This window comes from Vombatus ursinus, unplaced genomic scaffold (genome assembly GCF_900497805.2).
Source record: "Vombatus ursinus unplaced genomic scaffold, bare-nosed wombat genome assembly UNPS02014959.1, whole genome shotgun sequence".
In the NCBI taxonomy this organism is placed as follows: domain Eukaryota; kingdom Metazoa; phylum Chordata; class Mammalia; order Diprotodontia; family Vombatidae; genus Vombatus; species Vombatus ursinus.
In genome coordinates, this window is record NW_020954737.1 from 13,372,806 (window position 1) to 13,400,794 (window position 27,989).

The window sequence follows — 27,989 nt, forward strand, 5'->3', positions numbered from 1 at the left end:
AAATGAAAAATGCCATCAAAAAAATTTTTAGAAGTATATTTGAATGTAGTAGGAAGAGCCAATATTGGGTGGGAATCAGGAGATCTGGGATCTAGTCCAGCTCTGTCACTAATTGACCATGTGATTTGGGGGTAAATCACTTCACCAATTACTTGGCAACTAGGTGATAGAATGTTGAGCCTGGAGATAGAAAGATCTGAGTTCTAATATAGCTTCAGACAACTAGCAGTTATATTACCCTAGACAAATCCCTTAACCTCTGTTTGCCTCAGTTTCCTCAACTATAAAATAGAGATAACAGCACCTACCTCTTAGACTTGTTGTGTGGATCAACTGAGATAATATTTGTAAAGTGCTATGCACAATGCCTGGCACACAATAGGTGCCACACAAATGATTATTCCCTTGCCCTATTCAATTCCTTTTCATCTCTCTAAGGTTCAGTTTCCTTTTCTATAAAATGAGGTATTCAGATTAGATGTTTTCTAAGGCCTCTTACACTTCTAATGGTCTGATTCAAAGGTCCAGAGAGTGCTAAGAACTTATGTAGTTCAAGGACTTAGCAGTCCAAAGGGACAGTTTGTAAAACATAATTTTTTTTCTTCTGATTTCTATTGTTTACCATCTTTCATTTTCCTTTTTTTCAGTGCCCTCCCTTGACTGAAATGAACGTGAGGTGGCATTGAGAAGGATCATGGAATCTTAGATGATAGATTTAGAGCTCGAAGTGACTTTGAAAGGTCATCTTAGTCTAACTCATTTTACAAAAGAGGAAACTGAGGCCAGAGAATTAAGTGACTTGCTTATGATCACATAACTTGTAAGTGGCAGACTTGGGATTTGAACTCCGGTTTTTTGACTTTAAATATGATTGGTTGTGGTTATTAGAATAAATGAGAAAGTATGATCTATTTCCATTACATGCAACTGGAAAGGAAAAAGCATGCCAGGTGTAGTGTTGGAAATTGCTCGAGACAATATCTCTCAGGGGAAATTCCTACTATAAAAAAGCCTTTATGTATAAAAGTTACAGCCTGAAGAGTCTCTGGCTGAACTGCAGGTATGGAATTCATCAAACAGGCTTGAGCGGAGTTGGTCTGGAACTCCTTCTAGCCACTCCCCTTAATGAAATGTGACTGGATGACTAACAAGTAGGAGGGGAAGTGCGTTGTCTTGTTACACCAGTCTGATCTTTCTTTACAGAACAGTTTGGACACCACCAAAATTCCGAGCTTTATTCCAGAAATCTGTACACTGTACCAATAATGGCTAAGCAAGAAAAGACAGTTTATTTGAGAAAAGACCATTCAGCGCCAAGCTAAGCCTGGACCCAACAGAATGGTTCTGAAAGAAACATCGGCTAACCTTGTTGTATGGCTTCTCTGTACCTTGATTCCAACTTTGTTCACAGGTAAACTTAGTAGTTATTTGAGGCTTGAGATTGGGGGTGGGGTGGGAGGTGGGGAGAAACAGGCAAAAATACCTTTCCTTGGGTTTGAATGCTTGATATGGAGGTATCCAAAAACATCTTGTGTCTATGTTTTAAAAATAACAATAACACAAAATACCCAAAAAGGTAAATGAGTTTAATTTAGAATTCTGTCCATCTTCCAACTTCCAGCTAGCAAACTGGAAAGGTAAGAGTGATCAAAGAAGATGCTTGTGACATACATCAGGAGCTCCAAAGGCTGAAGGAATCCTATCAAATTTTGCTTCTTTTTTCCTTCTTGTTTTCCAGTTTCTAAATCTTAAAATGTATATGCTCTGGAGGCTTCCTTCCATGTGTGCTTCAAGAAGAATAGTATGTTATGGGTTTATAAATTCTCACTTCAATATAACCGTGCATGGGGAGCAACAACTAATTAGCATGAAACTAGTTCCACAACTAGTAAGAAATTATTTCTTATATAAATTCTAATCTTTTTCATAAAAAGCAAGAGGAAAGAATATAACACTTTAGGAAAAAAAACACTTTTAGATGACAGAAATTTTCTTAGTCAACAGAGTTTACTACAGACTTTCTTGCCATGTTCCAGTTTGCTTGTTACTGCTTGTTTCATCATTCCAAAATCCTAGCCTCAATTGCCTTAGATTCGTTTTCATGTCACAACTTGCTTAAGAGGGGTTTCTTTCTCTAAATCTGCCTTTTAAGTGTTGACTTGAACCTATAACAGTATATGTTTATTTCTTTTGAAATAAGGACAGTCAGGGTTTGTATGGGACAATAGTTCAGAAATGGTACCATTTGTAACTTTAGACCATGTTCCTTTTTTCCTGAGAATTTAAATATCATTTTATCCTGCTACATCCTTATTCAAAATGGACAGTGGTTCTTCGTTGACTGTGACATCCAGTCTAAACTCTCCAGGATCATCCACAATCTGGCCCAGTGCTATATCTTGTCAACCTTACTTCTCCAAATGAAATGTTAAAGCAGACTCCTCACAGCTCTGAGCACATGGAGTGTTATTTCCCCTTTCTTCTCTCTGCTTGTATCACTCATTGCCTAGAATGTTTCCTCACTTTCTTTTTACCCTCTGAATCCTTCATTGCGTGGTTCAAGTGCATTCTTCTCCATGAAGTTTTCTCTGACTGCTTCAGTCTTCACAAATTCTCTGTCTTCTAAACTTCTATAGCAGTTCTGAGCTATATGAATAATGTTAAATTCATACATATTATATGCAATATAATATAAATTACATTGTATTGCATACTATTGCTCAGTTGTTCAGTCACGTTCAATTCTTTGTGATCCCATGGACCATGCTGTCAGTAGGTTCATACATCTAATAAATGCTAAAATGAAGATTCAAACCCTAGTTTCCTTACTCTGACTAAATTCAGTGCCTTTTCCTTTATTACAGACAAAGTTTCATGTATTTGTCTACCCAGATTATAAACTCCTTCTGGGAACATCCTTACTTCTTTGGTATTTTTCACAGAATGTATGTTCAATACGTATTTCTTGGTTGGTTGATTTTGTGAAGGAGGAGTCAGGAAATATAGCATTAGTGGGAGGTAGGAATTCCATACACACACACACACACACACATATATATATATATATACATGTGTGTGTATGTATGTATATACATATATATTTAAGTATTATCAACTTCTTCAATTAGAAAGTTTATAATTTCTGAAACTGTAATAAACCTTCCCTTTAAGCATATGACAATATATAAGCCATGGAACCTAAGGCTCATAAATCTGGAAAGGGCACTTGGAGGTCATCTAGTCCAATCCCTCATTTTTTAAGATAAGGAAATGGATGCCCAAGGTAATGCAGCTAATTAACGGTAGAGATGGACCAGAACTCAGGTGTTTCGGCTTTTTCTGTGATACCATGTTTCCTACCAGGGATAAGACTTTGTAACACTTAATCATCTATATCTACATCCCGTTCTGTGAACTCTCTCACCTCATTCAACTTTTCATGAATCAATGTTTTCTCTTCCCAAATGAAGTACAAATTCCCTGAAGGCAAATGCTCCATCTTCCATTCCTTTAAATGTCCCACAATGCTTAGTCCTTTAAAAACATTAACAAATTATTTTGTCTGGCATTAGAGATCCTATGCAGCATTGTACCTCAGTGTTGTCATCATATTTGGTGTTTCGATCACTCATATTATCGGCTGCCCACTGACACTATAATTGGTCTTTTGGAGAAATCAATTACATTCTAGTTGGTCCGTTTCCTCTGACCCATTGACGTGCAATTGAACTTAACCATTGAACTTAAATTTGAACAAAACTTTTGCTTTCAAGATCTTTCCTGATCTGTCTGCCCCTGAAGTGTCACACTTTGGGGTGTTACATAGATGCTATGAAGCTTCTTGGCTGAAGAGAATCACTGATGCTGTGGCTATATGCTTTCATATCTGTCCACTAGGGGCCTCAATGATTCTACTAACACTGAATTGCCATAGTATTCTTTATCCAAGGACAAAGGAAATACATAGTAAATATATTTTATTATCAATTCATTCACAGTGAATGACTAAGCATGCGTTTGTAATAATCCAAGGGAGGCAGAATGGTGCTGTGATTTGGAATTGGAGGAGTTGGCTTTGTCACTTTACTACCTGTGTGACAGAGAGGATGTCACTTTACATCTCTGACCTTCATGTATAAAATGAAGAGGTTGAATTTGATGACTTCTAAATTCCTTTCCACTTCTAAATCTAGGACCCTAAAACCTAGAAAGTACATAATTTATCATCAGCTTTCGTTCAGCAGAGAAAAATGAGTTTATTTTGGAAGAATTAAAAAGAAGGAAGTAAGGAAAACAGGAAGGAAACAAGCATTTTAAAATGCCCATTATATGTCAGATCCTGTGCTAAGAGCTTTACAAATGTTATCTCATTTGATCTTCATAACAAACTTGGGAGGTAGGTGCTATTAGGACCCCCATTTTACAGTGGATAAAATTGAGGCAGACAGAGGTCAAGAGACTTGGCCAGGGTCACGCAGCCAATAAGTGTCTGAAGCTGGATTTGAACTCAGGTCTTCCTGACTGAAGGCCCAGTGCTCTATCTACTGTTGCTGTTATTGTTTAGGATGAGAAGAAAAAGAATTATTAGTGTTAGGGCATCTTTGTGGAGGTTATTCCTTCAGAACCAAGACCACAGGCTACATCCATTTCTTTAAGAATCAGGTAGTTAATATAGGGAATATTGCAATTTGTTTAAAGAGAAATTGTGATATATTTATTCACAGTATTGATAAAAATGATAGATTAGTTTAGAGTTTGATTAAGAAATATGAGTACAAAATAAAATTACCCAGGAAAGTCATAATAAGAGTGAAATAAGAAGATCTAAGTCAACTTCAAAGGAGACTTGGAATGGTTGGTGTAGTCATAATAAAACCTGCCTAATTGAATGCAGGGAGCTACCTGTTCAGAGTAAAGTGGCAGTGGGGTTTTGGGAAACAGTGTGGTATAGAGGAAAGGCCATTGGATTTGAAATCAGCAGACTTGAGTTTAAAATGCAAATGTAATATTTATTAGTTGTAAGACTATAGGTAAATTGCCTTTCTAAATCTATTTTCTCATGTATAAAATGGGGATAATATTTTTACTACCTATATATGTATATCACAGGCTTTTTTTGTGAGGAAATTGTTTCTAAACCTTTAGCACTGTATAAATAAAAGTTATAATGATTTTCAGTTTAATTTGTGTTTAGACCTTTCCTCTGAAATGACAGATTGAGTTTAGTCTTGGGGGACAGTAGTGGTAAATGTTTAACAACTGGCTCTCTGAAAAAAATGTACATATGACACACTTTTAAATTTAATCTGCTTATATAATTTTCTCCATCATTTTATTGAGTCTAGATAATCAACCGCAACAAAAATCAAGACCTGATTTGTAGTTTACTGATTTCTGAGGTGTAAATGCTCACGTTGAAAAATTTAGCAATCAGTTCAAGTCCTTAGGAGATGGCGCCAGCACATTCCTGCTTGATCTCTCTAATAATAATCTCAATGGCTCATGTCAGGGAACATCATACTATGACTTGTGTCTCTGAAAGGGTTTTTGGTTTCCCTGCAAGCACTCAAGCTAATAAAAGCATTCAATATAATAGAAAAGGGTCATTTCAGACAGCAAGGAACACAGAAAGGACTCCTCTTTGAGTACTTTGCAAAGCAATTGGGCAAGTCCTTGCTGGGAAGTACCTCCCCGCAGGTTTGGTTTGAAGTTAGTACAAACTCACAGAGTCACTTAATTTGGTTCTTGCGTCATGAGGGAAATCATAGATCTTAAGATAAGGCGGCATTCTGTTTTATGCCTCTTCTCAACTTCTGTTGGGTCTGTATGACCCTGGTCAGTCACTAGCTGCTCCCATACTCGTTTGTGTTTTTCAATATGCCATGGGTTCCTTGGATCTGGTCTGTGCCCAACCTTGCTCCAACACTTTCTTGGCATAGCTGTGGCAATCTGCTCAGCATGGCCCCTGACTGGGAATGACTTGTTCTTGCATTGTGTTCTGGGCAGCTAGGTGGCACAGTGAATAGAATGCTAGGCCTGGCTTCAGGAAGACTCATCTTTCTAAGTTCAAATCTGAACTCACTTACTAGTTGTGTGACCTTGGACAAGTCACTTGTTTGTCTCAGTTTCCTCATCTGTAAAATGAGCTGGACTACATTTTGTACATATGAAGGAACCAATTGAAAGACCTTCCTATTAATAAGGAAAGTGAATCATGTTGGAATGGGATTTTTTTAAACAACCAAAATTTGGGCAGTTGAAATATTAGACATTGGGCTGGGATGATTTATTGCTTGCATTGTAAACTATGGAGGGGCAAAGATCAGGTTTATAAATGAATATTCACCCAAAAGAAACCTGAAAGTGAAAGTAAAGACTTGGTGACTTTAATGCATAGCAAAAGGTAGCCATAAAGTTTAGAACTAGAAGAGACACTGGAAATCATTTAGTCCAATCTCATTATTATTAACTGCTGTTTTTAATAATATACATAATTTTATTAAATGAAATTTATTAATATCTGTTAATTAAGAATAGTAATAGCTGGCATTTACATAGCTCTTTAAGGTTTATTCTTTACAAATATCTCATTTTATTCTCGTCACAACTCTGGGAGGTAGGTGCTATTATTATTCCATTTTATAGATGAGGAAATTGAGGAAAACAGAAGTGAAATGCTTTGCCCAGGGCCACAGCTATTAAATGTTTGAGGCCTGATTTGAACTCAGGTTTTCCTGACTCCAGCCCTGGTGCTCCTATCTACTGTGCCATCTAGATGATTCTAGGCAGATTTTTACTGATTTTTACAGAGGAAATTGAGGCCTAGAAAGGGAAAAAAACCCCAACAACTTGCATAAGGCAACAGATATTGTTATTGCCAGATTCAGGATTTGAACTTAGAGCTTTTGATTCCAAATGTAGTACTTTTTTCTTTTTTTTTTTTTGTTATGACACGTGGTTCTTGGAGTGGGAGAGGGTTTCAGTAGCATTTCATGAAAGGGGTATTAAGCTAGAAGAAAATGATCTGTGAAGTCAAATTATTGGAATGTTTGTCAGCATAAAGGATCAAAGGCTACTTATTTGGATAGATATGGTGGCAGAATGTTAGGACTAGAAAAGACTGAGTTCCATAGAGGAGAAATAACAGAACCTGTACTAGAACTGAAATCTCCTAAATCCCAAGATACTGGTCTTTCTCATTTTGAGGAAAGTGTAGTTCTCAAGAAGGAAATTCTGAAGATACAAATAGAAACAACTCCAATGAGAAAGAATAGGGAGAGTTACTAGAAATCACTGACCAACTCAGATTTAAAAACTGAATTGACAGAAGTTGGAAGTAAGGGCAGGGAACCAAGTATGAATGCAGAAAGGTGACCTGCTCCTGTCAGGGTCCCTAGAGCTCAGAATGAACTTAGGTTAATGGTGATGGCTACTTTGGGTACGCGTGATCCAAAAGGATTTTGAAAAAAGCTGTTCTAGGGGTAAGAAGTGATAAGGCTACTCTTTGGGAACATATGACATGATAATGACAAATAATGTTGAAAAGACTGAACTTCTCTATTCCTATTTTTATTCCCTTTTCCTCTGCCAGGAAGCATGATCTTGAATTGGGAGAGATAGAACAAAAATACTAGCACAGAGTTGGAATTCAAGACAAATGAGAAAGTGAGAGAGGACCTAGCTACCATTGATGTGTGATCACATCTCCAATCCTGGATTAATTACATCCTAAGTACTGAAAGAATTGGCTGATGTCATTACTAAGCCACTGTCTATAGTCTTGAAAAGACTGCAGATAATGGGAAAGAAGTCAGAGGACTAGAAAAAGTCAAATGTCCTGTTTAAAAAAAATAAAAAGGAAAAGAGCAGAGTCTATGAACTATAGAACAATGAGCTGGACTTTGATTCCTGGCAAAATTCTAGACCTTTAAAATTAAAAAAATTATTTATGTATTTTATTTTTTCCATCATTTCCATTTCTGAATGTCTCCTCTAGTCCTACCCAGTGAAGTCCTCTTTATTACAAATAAAAAGGACAAAGAAGAAAAGCAATTCAGCAATACCAAACAATCTTAATTGTGTCTGACAATATATACAATATCTCACAAGCATAATCTTCCACTTTTGCAAAAAAGGAAGGGAATTACACTATCTTAGCTCTTTTCTGGAGTCAAGTTTGGTCAGCATTCAGTTTTTTTTTTGTTGTTCTGTTTACAATTGTAGTTATTGTATGTAGCAATTTCTTGGTTCTGTGGATTCACTCTTCATGAATTCATATTAATCTTCATATGCTTTTCTGAATTCTTTATAGTTGTCATTTCTCATAACACAGTAATAGTCAATTACATTCAATTGAAACAATTTATTTAGTAATTCCCAAACCAATGGGTACCTAACTTTATTTCTAGGACTTTGCTATTACAAAAATGCTGGTATAAATATTGGTGTATATGGGACTTTTATCTCTGTCTTTGACCTTCCTGGGGTAAATGCCTAGCAGCGGCATCTCTGGGTCAAAGGGTACGTACATTTTAGTTATTTAAAAATATACACACATTATTTGTCAGATCTATGGATAAGGGAATAATTTAGGACCAAAAAAATACAGAGAGCATTACAAAATGTAAAATAGATAATTATGATTACAAAAAAAACCCCAACCAAACAAACATGTTTTGCACAAACATAATCAATGCAACCAAAATTAAAAGGAAAGCAGAAAACAGGAACTTTTTTTTTTGCAACAAGTATTTTTGATAAAGACCTCATTCCTGAAATATATAGAGAGCTAACCAAATTTATAAATATACAAGTCATTCCCCAATTGAAAAATGGTCAAAGGATGTAAGCAGGCAGTTTTCAGACAAAAAAACCAAAGCTATCTATAGTCATATGAAAAAATGCTCTAAATCACTATGGATTAGAGAAATGCAAATAAGGAAAAGGACCTATTTAAACAAAAATGTTTATAGCAACTCTTTTTGTGGTGGCTAAGAATTAGACATCTAAGGGGTGCTCATCAATTGGGGAATGGCTAAACAAGCTGTGGTATATGATTGTGATGGAAAATCATTGTGCTATAAGAAATGACAAGCAGGATGACTTTCAAAAAACCTGGAAAGACTTACGTGAACTGATGCAAAGCAAAGTGAGCAGAACCAGGAGAACAGTGTACACAGTAATGGCAATATTGTATGATGAGGAATTGTGAATGATTTAGCCATTCTCAGCAATACAATGATCCAAGACAATCCCAAAGGATTAATGATAAAGCATTCTATCTGCCTCCAGAGAAAGAACTGCTATTATTTGAATTACAGACTGATGCAGGCTATTTTCACTTTCTTTTATTCTTTTTTTTTATTCGAGTTGTCTTGTACAAAATGACTAATATGGAAATGTTTTACATGATTGCACATGTATAACCTATATCTGATTGCTTACTATCTCAGGCAGGGGGTAGGGATGGAAGGAAGGAGGGATAGAATTTGGAACTCAAAACTTAAAAAAACCCTAATGTTAAAAATTGTTTTAACATGTAATTTGGGGAAAATAAATTTAAAACACTCTCTCTCTCTCTCTCTCTCTCTCTCTCACACACACACACACACACACACACTCACACACACACACAATTCCAAATTGCTTTCCAGAATGGCTGGACCTAATATGTAGTTCTGTCAACAGAATATTTGTGTGCCTGTCTTCCAGACAGCCTGTCTTTTGACATTTTTGTTAATTCGTTGCTTAATGGTTTTTTTGAACTTGATTGAAGGTGTGAAAGAGTAAGAAAGGAAATAAGTAATTATTAAGCACTACTTTATTCCAGTTGCTTTACAAATATTATCTCATATGATCCTCACAACCACCCTAGGAGGTAGGAGCTTTTACTGTCCCCATTTTATGGACCTACTGCTCAATCTACTGCATAACCTAGCTGGAGTAAGAGTTGAAGAAAACAAGGGCAAAGCTATATAGGCAAAAGAATGGGTAATTTTGAAGAAGTTGAGGGGCTGACAGAGATTAGACATCCTTTTAGAGAATTGCTAATTTGTCAGTCTATTTGGTTTAACAAATCGGTTACAGAGGTTTTCTTTTTCTTTTTTCTATTGGGGGAGGGTGGGAGAAAAGGAAAATAGATAACTGCTTATTAAAAAAATTAAATATAATTTTAATGAAAGAAGTTGAAGATGGTGTAATAAATATTCTGGTGAAAGTAAAGCCTTATGTAATATGGGTTTGTATGTAATGTCTTTTACACTATACTACTTTTTCCTTAGCTGAAAATTTATCTTACATTCATGATATCTTAAAATTTCACAGCTCATGTGGCATACACAAATCAGCATGTACACCTTTCTAACTCTTGTTACATATACAAATTTTCACCTTAGTACTCTCTTCAGTCTGAGTGTAAGAATCAGGCTTCTTCCTCTGTGTGATTGTACCTGATCCCTGCTGTTGTTTATGTCACATTCAGCCTTCTTTAAGGAATTCATATTCTGACTCTCACTCTTATCATTCTCCATTATCAAGTTAAATCAGTCAATCAATAAGCAGTATTAAGCACCTGCAATGTGCAAGCACTTTACTAGGTACTGAGAATGCAAACAAAAGAGATGAAAAATCCAAAGAAGCTTTTTCTTCTTGTTGTTGATATTAGTCCAGAAAAGGGGTGGGGGAGATGGGGAGGATGAAAAGGAAAAGTTAAAGGGATTGAGGAATAAAGGAAATATGTTATTATACAAGCTACAGATTGACCAATACGCTTTGGTTTTAAGTATGGAGTGCATGAAGCCATGAGTCACTCTTATTAGAAAGAGAAAAGAATGACTTAGAGCATATAGCAGGAACACAAATTATGGAGTAGAGCCTTTTTTTTTTTTTTTTTTTTAGAAATCCTGGCCTCTTGGTTCAGGTCACTCATTACCATTTCATTCATTGTCTACAGATTGTTGTAGGGGCAGGTGATGCATTGGATAGAGTGCCGGGCCTGAAGTCAGGAAGACTCATCTTCCTCTGGCCTCAGACACTTACTAGCTGTGTGTCCCTGGGCAAATCACTTAAACCTGTTTGCCCCAGTTTCCTCATCTGTAGAATGAGCTGGAGAAGGAAATGGCAAATCACTCCAGTGTCTTTGCCAAGAAAACTCCAAATGGGGTCACGAAGAGTCAGACACGTCTGAACAAGAAGATAAGGAGATGATTTAAATGTGCTTTAGAGATTGTTTCTGGACCAGAGAGTCTGTGACTCTATGTTTAGACATACTTTGAATTGTTCACATTTAGTTAAATCCTAGTAAATCATAGGATGTAGAACCTCAAGGGTTCTTTGAGATGATGTAATCCAAACCTCTCATTTTACAAATATGGAAACTGAGGCTAAAAGAGGCTCACCCAAAGTCATCTAGCAAGAAGCAAAGTCAGTATCTGAATCCAGGTCATCTGACATTAAATCAAGTGCTCTAAACATATCTCTGTCTGTCTGCCAATCCTAGATGAAGTTGTCAATCTGCCAGCCCCTCCAGACCTTTCTGTTCATTCTACTAACATGAAGCACATCTTGACTTGGAGCCCAGTGACGATCCCTGGAGAAACAGTGAATTATTCAGTTGAGTACCAGGGGTAAGTTGTTGTTGTTGTTTTTTGACAGATGTTTTTCCTTTAGAAATCACTTAGATGAGGGGCAGCTAAATGGTGCAGTGAATAGAGCATCAACCCTGGAGTCAGGAGGGCCTGGCCTCAGACACTTGACACTAGCTGTGTGACCCTAGGCAAGTCACTTAACCCCGATTGCCTGACCAAAAAAAAAATCACTTAGATGATATCTTTCTCCCTATGCAGTCCTTTGCAACACATTAGACCCCACAGTCTCTCCTGGAGTTTTGGACATAGTGAGAAAACCCCCCATAAAACATTGAATTTATACTTAGAAGATGTAAGTTTTAATCTTGCCTCTGTAACTCACTACATGTGCAAGTCACTTAACTATACTGGGTCTTAGTTTCCTCAATGGTAAAATGAGGAGCTAGATTAGATAGCCTCTGAAGTACCTAAGGGACTAGGTGGCAGAGTGGATAGAGTGCTGGTCCTGGAGTCAGAAAGACCTGAGTTCGAATCCAGCCTTAAATACTTACTAGCTGTGTGACCCTAGGCAAGTCACTTAACCTTGTTTGCCTCAGTTTCCTTACCTGTAAAATGACCTGGAGAAGGAAATGGCAAACTGCTTCGTTATCTTTGCTAAGAAAACCCAGAATGGGGTCATGAAGAGTCAGACATGACTGAACAAGAATGACAGCAAAGTCCCTCAAGTTTTTAGATCCATGATTCTTTGGCATTTGCAGTCTACCTTGTTCTATAATCTTGGCTCAGTATGGGCAGCCTTAGGCCTGTAGCTTTTGAACATTGCCAGAATGACATCAGTAGAGAGAGGGAAGGGATGATAAATCTACTCTGTGTAAATACGAGGTTTCAGATTTAGTTTGGGCACATTGGCTGAAAAATGTTAGTTTGAAGGCACCTGGATAGCCTGATAACAGATAGAGATAAATCTTATCTCTGCCTTCTCTGATGCTTTATTTGGCTTTTTGTTGCAATTTATGCCTTTCAGGGAGTTCTAGGTGCGTACTGGGCATTCATTCAGTGATTGGCTGATTTGTGAATATTCTCTTGGTATTTGTTGTTCATTTTTCAGGTGGGTCCAAATCTTCATGACCCCATTTAGAGTTTTCTTGGCAAAGATACTGAAGTGATTTGCCATTTCCTTCTCCAGCTCATTTTACAGATGAGGAAATTGAGGCAAACAAGGTTAAGTGACTTGCCCAGGGTCACACAACTAGTAAATAGCGGAGGTTGGATTTGAACTCAGGTCTTCCTGACTCCAGACCCAGCTCTGTATCCACTGGGTCAACTAGTTCTCCCTCTGTTGATATAGTGATACGGATATCAAAGGAGAAAGTAGAAATAGCTGAGGAGGGGTGATGCCCCTGGTCAGTTATGGGCATTTCATTTATTAAAAAACATTTATTAAATGCCTACAATATGCCAAGCACTGTACTAAGTACTTGGATTACAATGAAGACAAAGGCATAGCAGTCTCCTCCATTAAGGAGCTCTCCTGATCTAATGTAGGAGTCAATTGCAATTAACAAGATAATAATCAGTAATACTAATGATAATAACTAGCATTTACACAGCACTTATTATGTACCAGGTACTGTGATAAGATATGTAGAGAGGAGACAGAAAGTAATCAGAAAGGAAAAAGACATTAGTATCTGGAAGGACTAAGAAAGACAGGTCTTATGAAAACTGCATAGATTAGTGAAAATGGTGAGTTCTTATATCACACCTATCAGATTGGCCAAGATGACAAAACAAGAAAGTGATAAATGTTGGAGAAAATGTGGGAAAATTGGAACACTAATGCATTATTGGTGGAGTTGTGAAATGATCCAACCATTTTGGAGAGCAATTTGGACCTATGCCCACAGGGATATAAAAATGTGCATACCCTTTGATTTAGCAATAGCACTTCTAGGGCTATATCCCAAAGAGATCATATGAATGGGAAAAGAACCCACATGTACAAAAATATTTATAGCAACTCTTTTTGTGGTGGCAAAGAACTGGAAATTGAGAGGATGCCCATCAATTGGGAAATGACTGAACAAGTTGTGGTATATGAATGTAATGGAATACTATTGTGCTATAAGAAATGATGAACAGGTAGACTTTAGAAAAACCTGGAAAAACTTGTATGGTCTGATGCTGAGTGAAGTGAGCAGAAGCAGGAGAATGTTGTACACAGTAACAGCCACGTTGTGAGATGACTAATATTGATAGACTTAACCCTTCTCAGTAATACAAGGATCTAAGACATCTCCAAAGGCCTCATGATGGAAAATGCTATTCACATCCAAAGAAAGAGCTGTGGAGTTTGAATGCAGATTGAAGGATACTATTTGCTATTTTTTTTCTTCTGTTTTGTTTTGTTTCCTCTTTCTGGTGGTTCCTCTTATTAGTTCTAATTCTTACTTACAACATCACTAATGTGAAAATATGCTTAATAGGAATGTATATGTAGAGCCTATATCAGATTGTGTGCTGTCTTGGGGAGGGAGAGGGAGAGGGAGAAAAACTTAAAACTCAAAAGCTTATGGAAATGATTGTTGATAATTCAAAATAAACTAATTAAAAAAAAAAGAAAATGGTGGGTTCTGAAGATTTTTTCCCCAGATTTCAGATAACATGTTGTGTCTTATTAATAAATCTTACTGCATGCTTTTCTATCTTTTATTCAGAGAATATGAAAGATATTATACTAGCTCCACCTGGATCCCCAGCAGTTGGTGTTCTTCTATTAGTACCCCAGAATGTAATGTTACAGATGACATCACAGCCACTGTGGCTTATAATTTTCGAGTCAAGGCAACACTGGGCTCTCAGAGTTCATCCTGGAGCACCCTGAAAGAACTTTTCAATCGCAACTCAAGTAAGTAAATTCTTTTCATTCATTTGTTCCATCTTTCATCTATTTATTTATCATTTATCTTGATCATCATCATCATCATCATGGTTATCCATCTATGATAGATGTAGCCTAATCTATCCATTTATTTCACCTTGGAGCTTCAGGAATGGTGCCCACAGATTCTCTAGTCATAGCTTCCAGAGCTTGGGGGTAGTAAAATAAAAATATCTTTATACATGTATTTTATATTGCTAATCCCTGCCCTGGAGCCCATGCAATCCTGGTTGATGAGTGCCTTACCTAGTGAAATATATCCATCTATGCATCTCTATATCTCTCTCTCTCCTCCATATTCTCACCGGCTTCCACTAGCTCCCTCCTCTCTTCTTCAGGCTCTGGAACCATAATCTAATTAATGATGCCATTACTGGCAAGGCTGCATCATTTTTCTCCCTTATGGCTCCTCTCACTATCTCTGTGGCATTCTTTATAAACCAAAGTACCCTTCCCTTACCACCCTTCTCTTATTGGGATTGTCTCTTATTAAAATCTAAGCCTCTTGAGCTTAAGAGCTATCTTATTTTTATACTTTGGATTTGAACCCTCTGTGCTTAGCACAGTGCATGGCATATAATAAGTTCATTCATTCATTTACAAATTCATTCATTCAACTGTATTCCTCTCACCCTTTCTCATTAATATGTAACAACTTCTGAAACCACTTCTGAAGAGTTACTGGAACTCTCCTCATCCTGGCAAGGACTAGATGCTTAATACATGTTTGTCAATTGACTGAAATGAGATAATAGATATATAATGGCTCTTCTGGCAAGGCTGGACTGTCTGACTCTTAGGGAGCTTAAGTGGTTTAAGACCTGGGAAGATGTACTTGTTTCCTTTTTTTTTTTTTTTTTTGGGAGGCAGTTGGGGTTAAGTGATTTGCCCAGAGTCATACAGCTAGTGAGTATCATGTGTCTGAGGCCAGAATTGAACTCACATCCTCCTGACTCCAGGGCAGGTGCTCTATCCACTACACCACCCAGCTGCCCCTGGATGTACTTGTTTCAATTGAGAAGAGAGGACTCTCATCAAGAGGATCTGGACTGGAGGCAGTTAGGTGGTGGAATGGATAGAGAACTGGCCCTGGAGTCAGGAGGACCAGAGTTCAAATTCAGCCTCAGACACTTAATAGCTGTGTGACCCTACACAAGTCACTTAACCCCAATTGCTGAGAGAAAGAGAGAACTACAGACAGATGGAGAGAAAGTTGAATTGGATTGCAAAGCTTCCAGTACAGTAGATGTTTGAAAAAGTTGTCTGGGGAGGGAGGGAAGGAGAGTTGGGAGAGAGAGATGTTAGGTATATAGCTGTTAGGTTACAGGTAGTGGCAGCTGGTTAACTGTTGGGATACTGAATCCCCTTAGCATCTGGGGCCTCTCCCTGGGGTGTGCTGGAGCCCCTCTGATGGGCTCTCTTTATTGTCAAATTTTTCATTTACCACCTTCATAAATGAGCGAATTCTACAAATCATTTTTAAAAATTATTTTGTAGATTGCCTAGACTTAAGAAAGTGACAGAGAAAATGTTAATAATGCATATTAAACTTAAAAGTCTTTCCTTATACTTTTTTTTAAATTCTGGAAAGCCATCGTTAAATACGTACTAGCATACCACTGTTTGCAGCTAAATTTATTAGGAGAATTGAGCAGAGTGACTGATTCTTGACTTGAAGGAGAAACCACTGTCCCAGCTGCTTCTCTATGAATCTACTCTGCTCTCCTTTTTTCCTACTGTTTTATTACTCAGAACAATAAGTGATAAGATTATTTTCTGAGTTGCTTTTACGTTCAAACTTTTGCCTACTAGTTCTTTTCTTTTTCAAAAAAATCCAAAAGTCAGATAAAAGATAAGTTTACTAGCTTCTTGAATTTGTGTTTTGCTAGAAAAATTGTGAGAGAGAAAGAAAACCTGTGTGCGTTAGATTGCTAAATTCAATTCAGGGATCAGCATCCAGGTTTGGCAATCACAGATTGCCTGAGGGCTTGAAGAATCTTATGAATCCTATTTGCATTTTAAAGTTGTTGTTTTTTTTTAAGTTCTGTGGAGAGAGGAAGGCCCTTAGAACTGGGACCTCCTCTGCAGACTAAAACCCTCTGAAATTAATATTATTTCCAAACTTTGTGCCAGGGCCTTTTCCTGCACCTCCTTCTCAACCAGAGACGGATGGGGTGGAGAAAGGGAGCAGAGATTTCAAGAAGGTGAGCCGGTCACAGTGACCTGAATTGGGCAACAGATACAATTTTGAATTACCTTAAATTATTATAAGAATGTAGGCTATTCATTCTGGAAAGAAGAACTAAAGAAGGGCCAAGAGGCAACCCAAGGAAGCTAGACTAAACCTTTTTTTGTGTAGCTGGGGGAAGTGTTTTAATGTCTGTTAGCAAAAACAAAACAAAAACTCCACATAATTAGAGTCATTAAAAATGCCTGTCCTCCGAGAAAGCCTTTAAGACCAATAAGCTTTGTTTTTCTTTACTGCAAAGGTAAATAGAACATATTTAGGATGGAGACTATTGCGTATTCACACCCAAACCATCTAGCCAACCCCTTTTCCCTTCTGTTAGGCATCCACCTCCCCTAGGTACCTATCCTGGGATTTCTTGGGGTTGATCGAGACTTGGGGTCAATATGGACCTGCACAGTCTGTATAACTCCTAAGACTTGTAAAAGGCAAAGCCTTGGTTGGCTCTTCTTCATAGATAGCTCTGTCCCTTGGTGCTCCTTGGCTCTCCTGTGATGTCTAGCCAGCTTGATCTAGGAATTCCTCTGTTGCCCTAGAAGTTTGCCAATGGCTTTAGGAATTTCTCTGCTGGTCTACTTCTGCTACTGGTCTACTTCTGGCTACTGCACTGCGGCCTTCTTATCACCATCTCTGGGGTCTCAGACATGCACAGGCTTCCCCCCCCAGGGAACTCGGTCATCATCTCTCTAAGCAGCTTTTCTGTCTTTGCATCTCTACCAGCTCTAATTCTCTCCATCTGTTTCTGCTGTCCCTTAAATTTTTTTTCAATTAACAAGCCTCTTCTCCTCTCCTCTTTCTCAAACTAGAGAGAGAGAAAAGAGAGAGAGAGAAAGAGAGAGACAGAGAGAGACAGAGAGAGAGAAAGAGAGGAGAGACAGAGAGACAGAGAGAGAGAGAAACTCATAACAAATATGGGTATTCAGGCAAAACAAAATATATATAGCCCAGTTATTTGAATTGGCTAGCAATCAATCAGTCACTATCAATATAATATTAAAGGGTCAAGGGATCTACACTGCATTCTGTGAGTTTGTACTTTACTAACAAGCTAATTTTGTTAAGATACAAGAGGTATGAAGACACTCCTCCCAGGCACATGCTCTACATAACCCTCACTATTACCGCTAAGGACATTGTACACTGACATTTCCTGGGAAATTAAACCTGTCTGGATTCATTCCTTTTCTCCCACCCTTCCAAAGAACTTAAAATTGTTCCTGTAGGAGGGAAAACTATCACTCACTCTTTGTTTTATCTTTCTCACAGCTGTCCTCACCTCTCCCAGAATGAAAATTAGCAAGGATGGATATCATTTAATAGTAGAATTTGAGGACATGGGGCCATATTTTGAATTCAATGTTACTTATTGGAAGAAGAGCCCCAATTCTCAGGTAAGACTTATTACATTTGACCCAAGGAAGGCCTTTGCCATTCTGCTCACTTTGATGTCCTTTGTTTCTACCAATGTCTTGAGAAATTGATCCTGTTCTAAGAGGAGCAGGTCTGGAACAAGAGCTGTTCTGGAGCATTTGACCTAATCCATGCAGCTCAGCAGGATACTCGATAGTCTTCTTGACTTTGAGTCCTAAAGTCTGCGGAATCACTCAGAGCTGAGTCCAAGATGTGGCCTCAAACTCTTACTAGTTTTGTGACCTTACCACTTCTGTTTGCTTCAATTTCCTCCTCTGTAAAATGAGGATCATGATAACACTTATTTAGTCATGTCCAACACTTCATGACCCCATTTGGGTTTTTCTTGGCAAAGATACTGGAGTGGTTTGCCATTTCCTTATCCTGCTCATTTTACGGATGAGGAAACTGAGGCAAACAGGGTTAACTGACTTGTCTAGGGTCAAGGTCATATAGCTAGTAAGTATCTGAGGCCAGATGAGTGTTCCTGACTTCAGGCCCAGCACTGTATCTACTGTGCCACCTAGTAGCCCAAATAATAGCACCTGCTCAGAATTGTTTTGAGGATAAAATGGCATAATATTTGTAAAGTGCTTTGCAAACAAAGCTCAAAGTACTATATAAATGCTATTATTATTATTATTATTATTATTGTTACCACCATCATCATTTGCAATGGGCTGGGGATGGTGCTAATCCAACGTGATAAGGTAGACTCTGATAGATGACCCCAGGTATAAAAAAAACAAACCCAACAACCCAGCAGCAATAATAATAAACAACAAACTGCAAACCAGGCCTTCAGTATGCTAGGTAGCTCTTACTGATCATTCATAGTAAAACATGGACAGAGTTTATGTAGGATGGCAAGATGTAGAGACGACCAAATCAATGAAATCTCAAATCATTCAAAATGAAAAAAGCTGAAGACAAAAGGGTATATTGGCTTAGAGACTGAATATGCCTCTGTATTAAAAGTTTTGAAATCCATTACCCTGTGAAGGGCTGCTGGAGAGGTTGGTCATTGGCCAGAAGAATGAACTTTTGAGCATATCATTTCTTTAAGGCAGGATATTACTGGTACTCTCTGACACAGTGTACCTTGATCTATGCTACTGCTTGGTTTGCCAGGACCTTAGGCTGACCCCTTCTGTGAGGTATATTTTTGTGAGGTCTCCTTTGCCTAGCTGGCAGCATGCCTTGCAAAAAAAAAAAATGAATGAAATTAATATTTGTAGAATTGAAGTGTAGCATTTATTACTGGAGTGGTCTAGCCTTTCAATTAGGGATCTAGTTTTGGTCAATAGAGTCAGCACAAAATCTCTTGGGATTGTGGAGAGGGGAGGAATGACACTGCCTCATCCTTAACTACCAGCTGCTGTTGAACCGTGCCATTCCTTGATCAAGTTTTTTATTATTCATTAGTTTTACTTTGCAGTGACTGTGCCCTAACAAGTTGTGTACATGGCAAAATACTTCCCAATCTTTTTCATCTTGTTGAAATTGGCTTATAAATGTCTCGATCTGCCAACCTGCACCTGGAGGTGGGGCATCTATACCCACAGGTGAAAACTGATATAGGGCGTATGCTGGAGAAAAGGGTGGGAAAAGGAGCAGGCCTTTGAAAAACAGATCTTATTATGATAATTAAGATACTAAAGGGAGAGAAGCTTAGTATTGCAACTTGACTGTCTACTAGAGTGCTAAAATTGCGTTACAGATTACCAACTCTGAGATAAGTCCTAAATGTGTGTATTGGGGCGGGTTCTGACTTGATAGGGTCAGACACTGACTAGGGGAACCAGTAAGCCAGTCCAGGAGAAGCCCCTGTAGGAGGGATGGAGCCAAAAAATGAAGAGAAAACCTAGCTTACTGAAAATGGCTGGTCTTAAGTACTCGCTGTTACAATCTGGCATGTGAATGAGTTGGTCAGAACCCCATGAGGGTACTGGTAATGTGAATTACATGTTTCAGGAAATATGCGATGAGAACACATGCAAGCAATCTACATTTCTTTGGAATAGAGCTCTTCCTGGATGGGAAGTCCCATAACTCTTTCTTCCTCAGCCTAGTGTGATAGATAGAACATTGGACTTCAGGTCAGGAAGGTTTGTGTTTCAGTCTTGTCTCAGATACTTTCCACCTCTATGACTCATGGCAAGACTCTTAGCTTTTGTATAAAATGAGAGGGTTATATTAGATGGTCTCTTAGGTCCTTTTCACCTTGAAATCTAGCATCTTCTCAGTCACCTTCCTTCCATTGGCTCTCTTTTTTACGTGATCTATTTATCAGTAAGCATTTATTGTGTCTACCATGTGCCAGGTGCTATGCTAAACTCTAGGTATACAAAAAGAGGCAAAAGACAGTCCCTACCCTCAACGAGTTTACAATCTTAAGGGGTAATGGAGGGGATGGGAAGAGAAAACAAACATTTATTGAAGGCCTACTTTGTGCCAGGCATTGTGCTAAGCACTTTACAAATACTGTCTCATTTGATCCTCAGAACAACCCTGTGAAGTAGGTGCTGTTATATTTGTATTATATATTTATAGGTGAGGAAACTTAGGCACACAGTTTAATTGACTTGTCTAGGATCACACAGCTCGTAAATACCTGAGGCCAGATTTGGACTCAGGTCTTCCTGACTCCAGCTCCAGTGCCCTATCCACTGTGACACTTAGCTGACTTCGAGCAGCAGCTTTTTGTCAGAATCTTTCCTACCAGTAGCCATCTGAGCTGAGGCTAGGGGTAGGCAAAGTAGACAATTGCTCAGAGTACAATTGGCAGGAGTGGAGGTAGGGAGAGAACAAGGAGGGACACTTTATAATATGCATTTATATATATATGTGAAACTGTGAATGGATATTATGTACAGTTTGCTTGTCCTTCAACATATACAGTAAATTCGATATGCAACTTTCAAAGCCATTCTATTGGTTGGTGATTCCTTCTGGCTTTCTTTTTGTTCTCTTCTCGTTGTTTTAGAACCCCATTCCTAGCCATTCTTTCTTCTTTTCCTCCATTGTGAAAATGAAATGAACAGCCTATAACATATATATACATTGATCAGAATTCTTAAGTCATGGTGCAGTGGATAGAGCACTGGCCCTGAAGTCAGGAGGACCTGAGTTCAAATTCAGCCTCAGATCAAACACTTGACATTTACTAGCTGTGCGACCCTGGGCAAGTCACTTAACCCCAATTGCCCTAAAAAAAAAAAAAGAACTCTTAAGTCTTTCAAAGTTTGTTTTCCTTTACATTGTTGTTGTTAAAATCCAAATATTAGAGACAATTAGGTATCTGGTAAGTGATCTAGTCCAGCCTCTCATTTTACAGATTAGGAAACTGGAGCTGCCAAGTCAACGTGAGTCACTCATGCTCACCTAGCCCTGTTAGCAATAAAGTCAGGACCTGAATGCAGGTATTCTGACTTCAAGCCCAGTACTTTCCATTAAAATACACATGGAAGCTTATTGACCAGGGCACACAAATATCTTCTCATGGCTTTATAACCACTAAAAATAAGTCTTTTGGCTAAGCCCATTCTCTGATAGAGTTAGAATGTTATTTAGTGGGTCCTTGGAAAGCAAGTCAATAAAATCTTTCCTTTTCCCCAATATTCCTAGAATAAAAATGAGGCCATTTCTCCCCCCATTCATCATTCTCAGAATATAACTATATTCACTACAAATTTCTAGAAGGAACTCTACAAGATTGTGAGGGAAGGTGGCAATCTAGTACATCTGGAGACTATGGAGGCAGGAGCTGAGTACTGCGTGAAAGCTCAGACCATCGTGGAAGTTATTGAGAGAAGCAGTACCTTCAACCAAGTGGAATGTATCAGAGCACAAGGTAAAAAATGTCACCACTTAACTGGGAAGAGTGGCTATCTTTTTTGAATGTGTGTTTTAGGAATAATCTAACCACATTTATTTTTCTCTTTCCATATCCAAGGTCAGACTAATTTTGCTGATCAAATTCAAATTCACTATTTCTAAGGTTCCAACTATGTCCAAGTCACTGTGTTAGATGCTAGGGATATGAAGATTAAAAAAAAATGAAGCAGTTCCTGCTCTCAAGGAACTTATATTCTAATAGGAAGGTTATGACATGTATTCAGAAGATTATAATTCAAGGTAGGTTGTGATGAGGGCAAAGGAGAGATTTTGACAAAGTGTCCTAGGAAACTTTGAGGAGGAAAATTCATTTCATTTTGTTTGGGAAAGCCAGAGAAGACTTTCCCATTATGCCAAATGATTGGGTGGAACTTTCAGGATGAGGCAGCACTAAGCAGCTGGCCATGGTTACTCTCCGTGACTGGCTCTGTAGTCTGGCTTCATGCTTGTCTAATGTAGTCTTTGTGAGGTGACCTGGTTAAAAACCAGGTTGTAGAGTAGGTATTGGGTTGGTCATTATTTGAAAGGATCTCTCCAGCAATTTCATCTCAATGAGATCCTGTGACATTTAAGGAAGCAGATGCCACCAGTTTTATTGCTCAAACTTTTGGACAAATGCCAATCAGTGGAAAGAGTGACTGAATGTATTTAGCTACATGGTGACACTCTCCATGTTGGTTTATTTCACAAAAGTTCAGAGCTGGAAGGAGCAGAGGCAAAATGATGCAGTAGAGAGAATTCTGGAATTGGAGTCAGAGCACTTGGGTTTGAATCCTAGCTCTGCCAGTTAGGTGCCTGTAGGATTTTGGACAAATGTATGGGCCCCAGATTCTTCATCAGTAAAATGAGGGGACTGAACTAGATGACATTTATTGTCCCTTCCAGCTAGGGCTGTGCTGGCAAATGTTTAACATCTGACTCTCAAAAAAACTTTTTTTTTTTTTTACTTTTACATTTAATCTGCATTATTAACATTTTCTCCAACCCTTTCTCAAGTCTATCTAGACAATCAATAAAACAATAAATTAAGACCTGATTTATAATTTGCCAACTTCTGAGGTATAAATTCTAACATGAAAATTTTAATGATTGGCTCTTGAGAGCTCATTTGACCTAGCTCCAGCACACTACTTAGAGCGCCCAGCTCTAAATCTATTATCTTTCTAAAAAATCTTTTTTTTTTTAGGCAATTGGGGTTAAATAACTTGCCTAAGGCCACACAGCTATTAAGTGGCTTGCACAGGGGTGACACAGCTAGTAAGTGTCTGAGGCCAAATTTGAACTCAGGTCCCCCTAACTCCAGGGCTGGTGTTCATTGCACCACCTAGTTGGTTCCTCTAAGCTATTATCTTAGGTCTAACTCATCTAGTCGAGCCTCCCCATTTTCTATAGGAGGAAACTGAGCTCCTGAAGGGGAAATGATAAGCCCCACATTATATAAAGCTAGTTAGTGGTAGTAACAGAAAAGAGCTCAAGGCACTCAGATCATTTGTGTTCTTTGCATTGCGTTGATTTGCAAGGTTCATACAGATCTTCATTTTTTTTCTTTTGCTCTGAATTCAGAAATTTGTTTTTCTATAATATGAATCAACGACCTTACAAAGTTTCTAGTGGCTTTCACAGAATTTGAAAGTTGGAAGGAACCATTCCATCCAACCTATTCTTGAAAAAAAAATTCCCTATCACATGATACTCCATTGTTTGAAGACATCTGATAAAGGGCAACTCTTTGGTTGCCTTCCCTGGATGACCAGGACACCTACACTGTCACACCACTTAGCTCTGTTCTTGCTGGCAGCACCTAGCACCTCTCCCTTTCCTTCTAATGGAGCTTCTATCCCATGTTACCTTTTTATCAGACTCTCTGTTAAAATGAAAAGCCAGCCCACACACAAATATTGATGATCCTTGGTAGCTTATGTTATCCCTCCCCTTTAACATCCTTTGAATTTCAATAAGACTTTTTGTAAACTATTCAGTGTCGTTCAGTCCTGTCCAACTCTCTGTGACCTCCTTGGGGTTTTCTTGGCAAAGATACTGGAGTGGTTTGCCATTTCCTTCTCCAGCTCATTTGACAGATGGGGAAACTGAGGCAAAATAAAGTGACTTGCCCAGGGTCACACAGGTAGTAAGTGTCTGAGACCAGATTTGAACTCAGGAAGAGGAGTCTTCCTAACTTAAAGTTTCGATTAGTTGATTTGATTGAGTTTGGCACTCTCTTTTGCCACCTAGCTGCCCCCTATAAGCTATTCCTTAGGTCAAAGGAAAGATTTGAAGTGGAATTTCAGTCTTGGAGACATCTCAATTTATTCTGTATAGGTAATCATCTGTCTGCCACACCCATGATGAAGTTGGCTTTTGCCAGCAGTCTTAGTTGCTACTGTTCCTGCTTAAATTGTAGAATGTTCCAGGCTTGGAACAAAAAATGTCTTCAGTAAGCTCTGATGAAAAAAAAACCTGTCTTTTATTTCTTTGTTTCTAGACGAATCCCCTCTGCTGACTATTGTCCTGGTCTCCTCTGCTGGTTTTGTACTGTTTCTAGTAGGTCTGCCTCTATTCATCTGGAAAACAAGCCAGTTGCTGCGGTACTCTTGCTGTCCTGTTGTTGTCCTTCCAGACACATTGGTATTTATTCATTTTTTTTTCTTTACAATGGGGCGGGGACTAGGTTTCATCTGAAACATAGGTTTGGGGCACAGTAGGGGAAAAAAGATGTTTGTGGGACTCTGTGTTATCTGATGCTAGATAATGACATGATGCCATGGTACTGATGGGGTTGGGATCTGGGCCCCAGAAAGGAAAAACCCTGGCCTTTCCCACAAGGCCAAATCTCTGGCATTAGCCTGAGGCTATAATCCCATCAACTGGCCTTTTGTTGTGGCTATACCCAATCTCCTAATTCTGTTACCTTTAACCTAGCCTGGCCTTCCTTCCTTTTACCTCCCCATGTATGGCCCCTGGCCATTTCCCACCCTTAATCCTAGCTAGACTCCATTCTCCCTTGGCCAAGAGGTCCAGGTGCCAGGAGTTCTGTTCACCCCAGCTTACTGACCACTCCTAGGTCTCTCCCACAGTCTTTCTGTATATAAGGTTCATCTTGTCTCCATTAAGAGGCTTTGATTCTTATAATCTAGCCATGGCTCTAATTCTTAAAATCTAGCCACTACTTAGATTCTTAAAATCTAGCCACTGCTCAGATTCTTATAATCTAGCCACTGCTTACCCATGTTCAGACTCCTTAAGAGTCTGCCCAATACGACAGATGTTCAAATAAACCTTGTCTTTGGCTGAAAGAAGGCTTGGGTTGAATTCTTTCGGGCAGGACCTGCGTGATGTGATTTTGGGGTCCCAGAGCCCCTAAACCCCTAAAGCGCATCAGTACTATTTCTTATGTTTCTTTTCTTTCACATAGAGAATTATTTGGTTATTGGTCATGATTTTCTCCTGTTTGATTGTGGGTGGTGAGCCTGTGGGCCCCAAATTATTCCCTCTTGCCTTGCTTTGTTTGAATGATTGCAAATTACTCGGAACTTGGATGAATAGAAGATTGTAGTTTATAAAGAAGCTCCCTTTTCTTTTATTTCACTCTCTCCCTAGGATGTGAAGTAATCAGAGAGTAATAATTCAAGTATCTAGGTAACTGCTGGTGAGCTGAAATTTTGATTCAGGTTAAGATTGCTGGGGTTAGAAAGGAACTTGGGGAACATCTAGTCTAAAACTTCTCATTTTACAAATGAAGAAACAGGTCTTTAAAGACTTACCTAAGTGTTCTTTCCATTGTTTTAATTGACTAGCAAGAGTAGGAGAACGTGGGGTATAGCAGAAAGGGTCCTGTATTCAAATCCTGTTCTTCCACTTACTACCTTTGGATGTTTCTTCATCTTTCTGTATCTCAGTTCCCTCATCTGTAAAATGGAGGTTGTTTTTCTAAGGAGGCAGTTTTCTAAGGTCCTTTCTAATAGTAACATCTTGTTATATCACAACCTGCTTCTTCTCTCCTTCCACCTTTCCAGGCTTTTTATACCTTACTCAATCATCTCCCCCTTCTCCATGTAATCTGCTACCTAGTGGCACTGGCCTTCTTGCTGAGGCTAGAACAAAACACTCTATCTCCTGACTATCTATTTTCACTGACTATCCTTCAATGCTCTCCTTTCTCATTTCCATCTCCTAGTTTCCCTGCCTTTTTTCAGGTTCCAGGTAAAAGTCTACCTTGTGTAAGAAGACTTTCCCAATTCCCCTTTAATGCTTTCCTTTAATTGCCTTCCCACTGAAATTTATCTCCAGCTTACCCTGTCTCTCTCTTGTTTGTGCATAGCTGTTTGCCCATGGTTTCTCCCATTAGAAGTGAGCTTCTTGAGAGCAGGGGCTATCTTTTGCGTGTATCCATTTTGTTTAGCACAGTAGCTGGTACATAGTAAGTGCTTAATAAATGTTTATTGATGGACTGACTCACTGATTTTGAGTGAATCAGTACTGAGCACTCTTTATCAGCATCTAGTTCCATTTGGCTGACAACTGAAGCAGAGCCAGATGGTGTTTGACTCTTGGTTTCTGATCTGAGTAGCTGCAGTGTGATTGATACTCTAGGTACAAGGGCATGATTTGGGTAACACCAATCTGTGCAGAAGTGGGAAAGGAGGCATGATAGCAGGAAGCAGTTTAAAGATTAACCAGGTAAGTCATGAAGATTAATTAGTAGATCAAGATGGACCTTCTCGGGGACCCCTGCTTTAGGTCTCTCTCAGATTGAGAACCATAACTAAGGACACAGTTGTGACTTTATCCTGGATGAAAATTCATTAATGTTAATGAATGTTCACTTTAAAATGTTTTCCCTTCCAGAAAATAACAGATTCACCTCAGAAGTTAATAAGCTGTAAAAAGGAAGACATTGAACCTTGTGACATTGTTGCACGGGTGATCTATCCAGAAGAGCTATTCCGTTCATGGATCCAAGAAGCTTTATAGAGGACTCTGGCTGAAATTCAGATCAGCAGCACACCAGGAGCACCCAGAGAAGAGGACTTCACTATTTGAAAAGTAAACAAGAGAACCAAGGATAGATAACCTGTGGTCCTGGAACTAGTTGGTAGGCAGAAATAGCTTCAGGAAGACTCTTACCAGAGATATCCTGGTATCATGGGAGGTTCGTTGGACTAGAGATCAGAAGATCTGGGCTGTAGTCTTGATTCTGCTGCTAAGAAACTATGTGAATATGGGCAAGTTACTTTCATTCCCTGGGCCTCAGTTTTCTCATCTGTGAAAAGATGGGATTGGACTATATGACCATATGATTTTATGAAACAGCATTCTGACATGCTAGTGATACGTTGACTTTCATGCTAGCCAAGCAAAAGCTGGCAAAGGGATCTTCTTCTACTTAACTACGTTCATAAATGCTCTTACCATGAACTCTGGAGAGTTGTGTCCTTTCATAGACATCCCCTACCCTCGACCAATACAGGAGCTGCTTGAATGGTAGCTATGGATATATTGACATCCATTTGGTCTTTTCAGGTATTGAAATATATTGGTCACAATTTATTAATTTCCAGTCATTGGTATTATCTTTAAAACTTCTTTTCATTGAAAAGGGAATGGTGATTGCCACTATTGTGGGTACATAAAAACTGAGAGAACCTTTTGAAGGACCTTTTTGAAATGAAATGCTATGAGGACTTGGAACAGGTCCTGGTGATGGTGGGACCTTGAGAAGTGTCCAGTAAAGGGTTAAATGGTTCAGGATAGCAGCTTATATTCTTGTTCTTCCATCCATCAAGGTGCCTCTTTCTGACCAGACTGTAAGCTCTTTGAGGGCAGGAATAACATCTTGTTTACATTTTTATATTTTTCAACACCCAGAGCAAGGATCTGCACACAGAATGCATTTAATAAATGTTTGTTG

The 27,989-nt window shown here is 38.6% G+C and overlaps 1 protein-coding gene across 1 annotated transcript; it reads left to right on the forward strand.

Annotated features, from left to right (window-relative positions):
- The first annotated feature begins 1,193 nt into the window (after positions 1 to 1,193).
- On the forward strand, positions 1,194 to 27,989 carry IL20RB (interleukin 20 receptor subunit beta). The gene is made up of 7 exons (XM_027845283.1): positions 1,194 to 1,411; positions 11,498 to 11,624; positions 14,303 to 14,493; positions 18,041 to 18,165; positions 21,884 to 22,037; positions 24,564 to 24,706; positions 26,927 to 27,989. Exons 1-7 carry the CDS (start codon positions 1,339 to 1,341, stop codon positions 27,050 to 27,052), a joined length of 939 nt encoding a protein of 312 aa, XP_027701084.1. The 5' UTR covers positions 1,194 to 1,338; the 3' UTR covers positions 27,053 to 27,989.

Bases quoted from the DNA above. Each gene is read 5' to 3' on its own strand.
- IL20RB (XM_027845283.1), top strand. From the start codon at position 1,339: ATGGTTCTGAAAGAAACATCGGCTAACCTTGTTGTATGGCTTCTCTGT. The intron at 11,625-14,302 runs GTAAGTTGTTGT...TCTTTTATTCAG, and splicing joins TATTCAGTTGAGTACCAGGG to AGAATATGAAAGATATTATA. The intron at 22,038-24,563 runs GTAAAAAATGTC...CTTTGTTTCTAG, and splicing joins GGAATGTATCAGAGCACAAG to ACGAATCCCCTCTGCTGACT.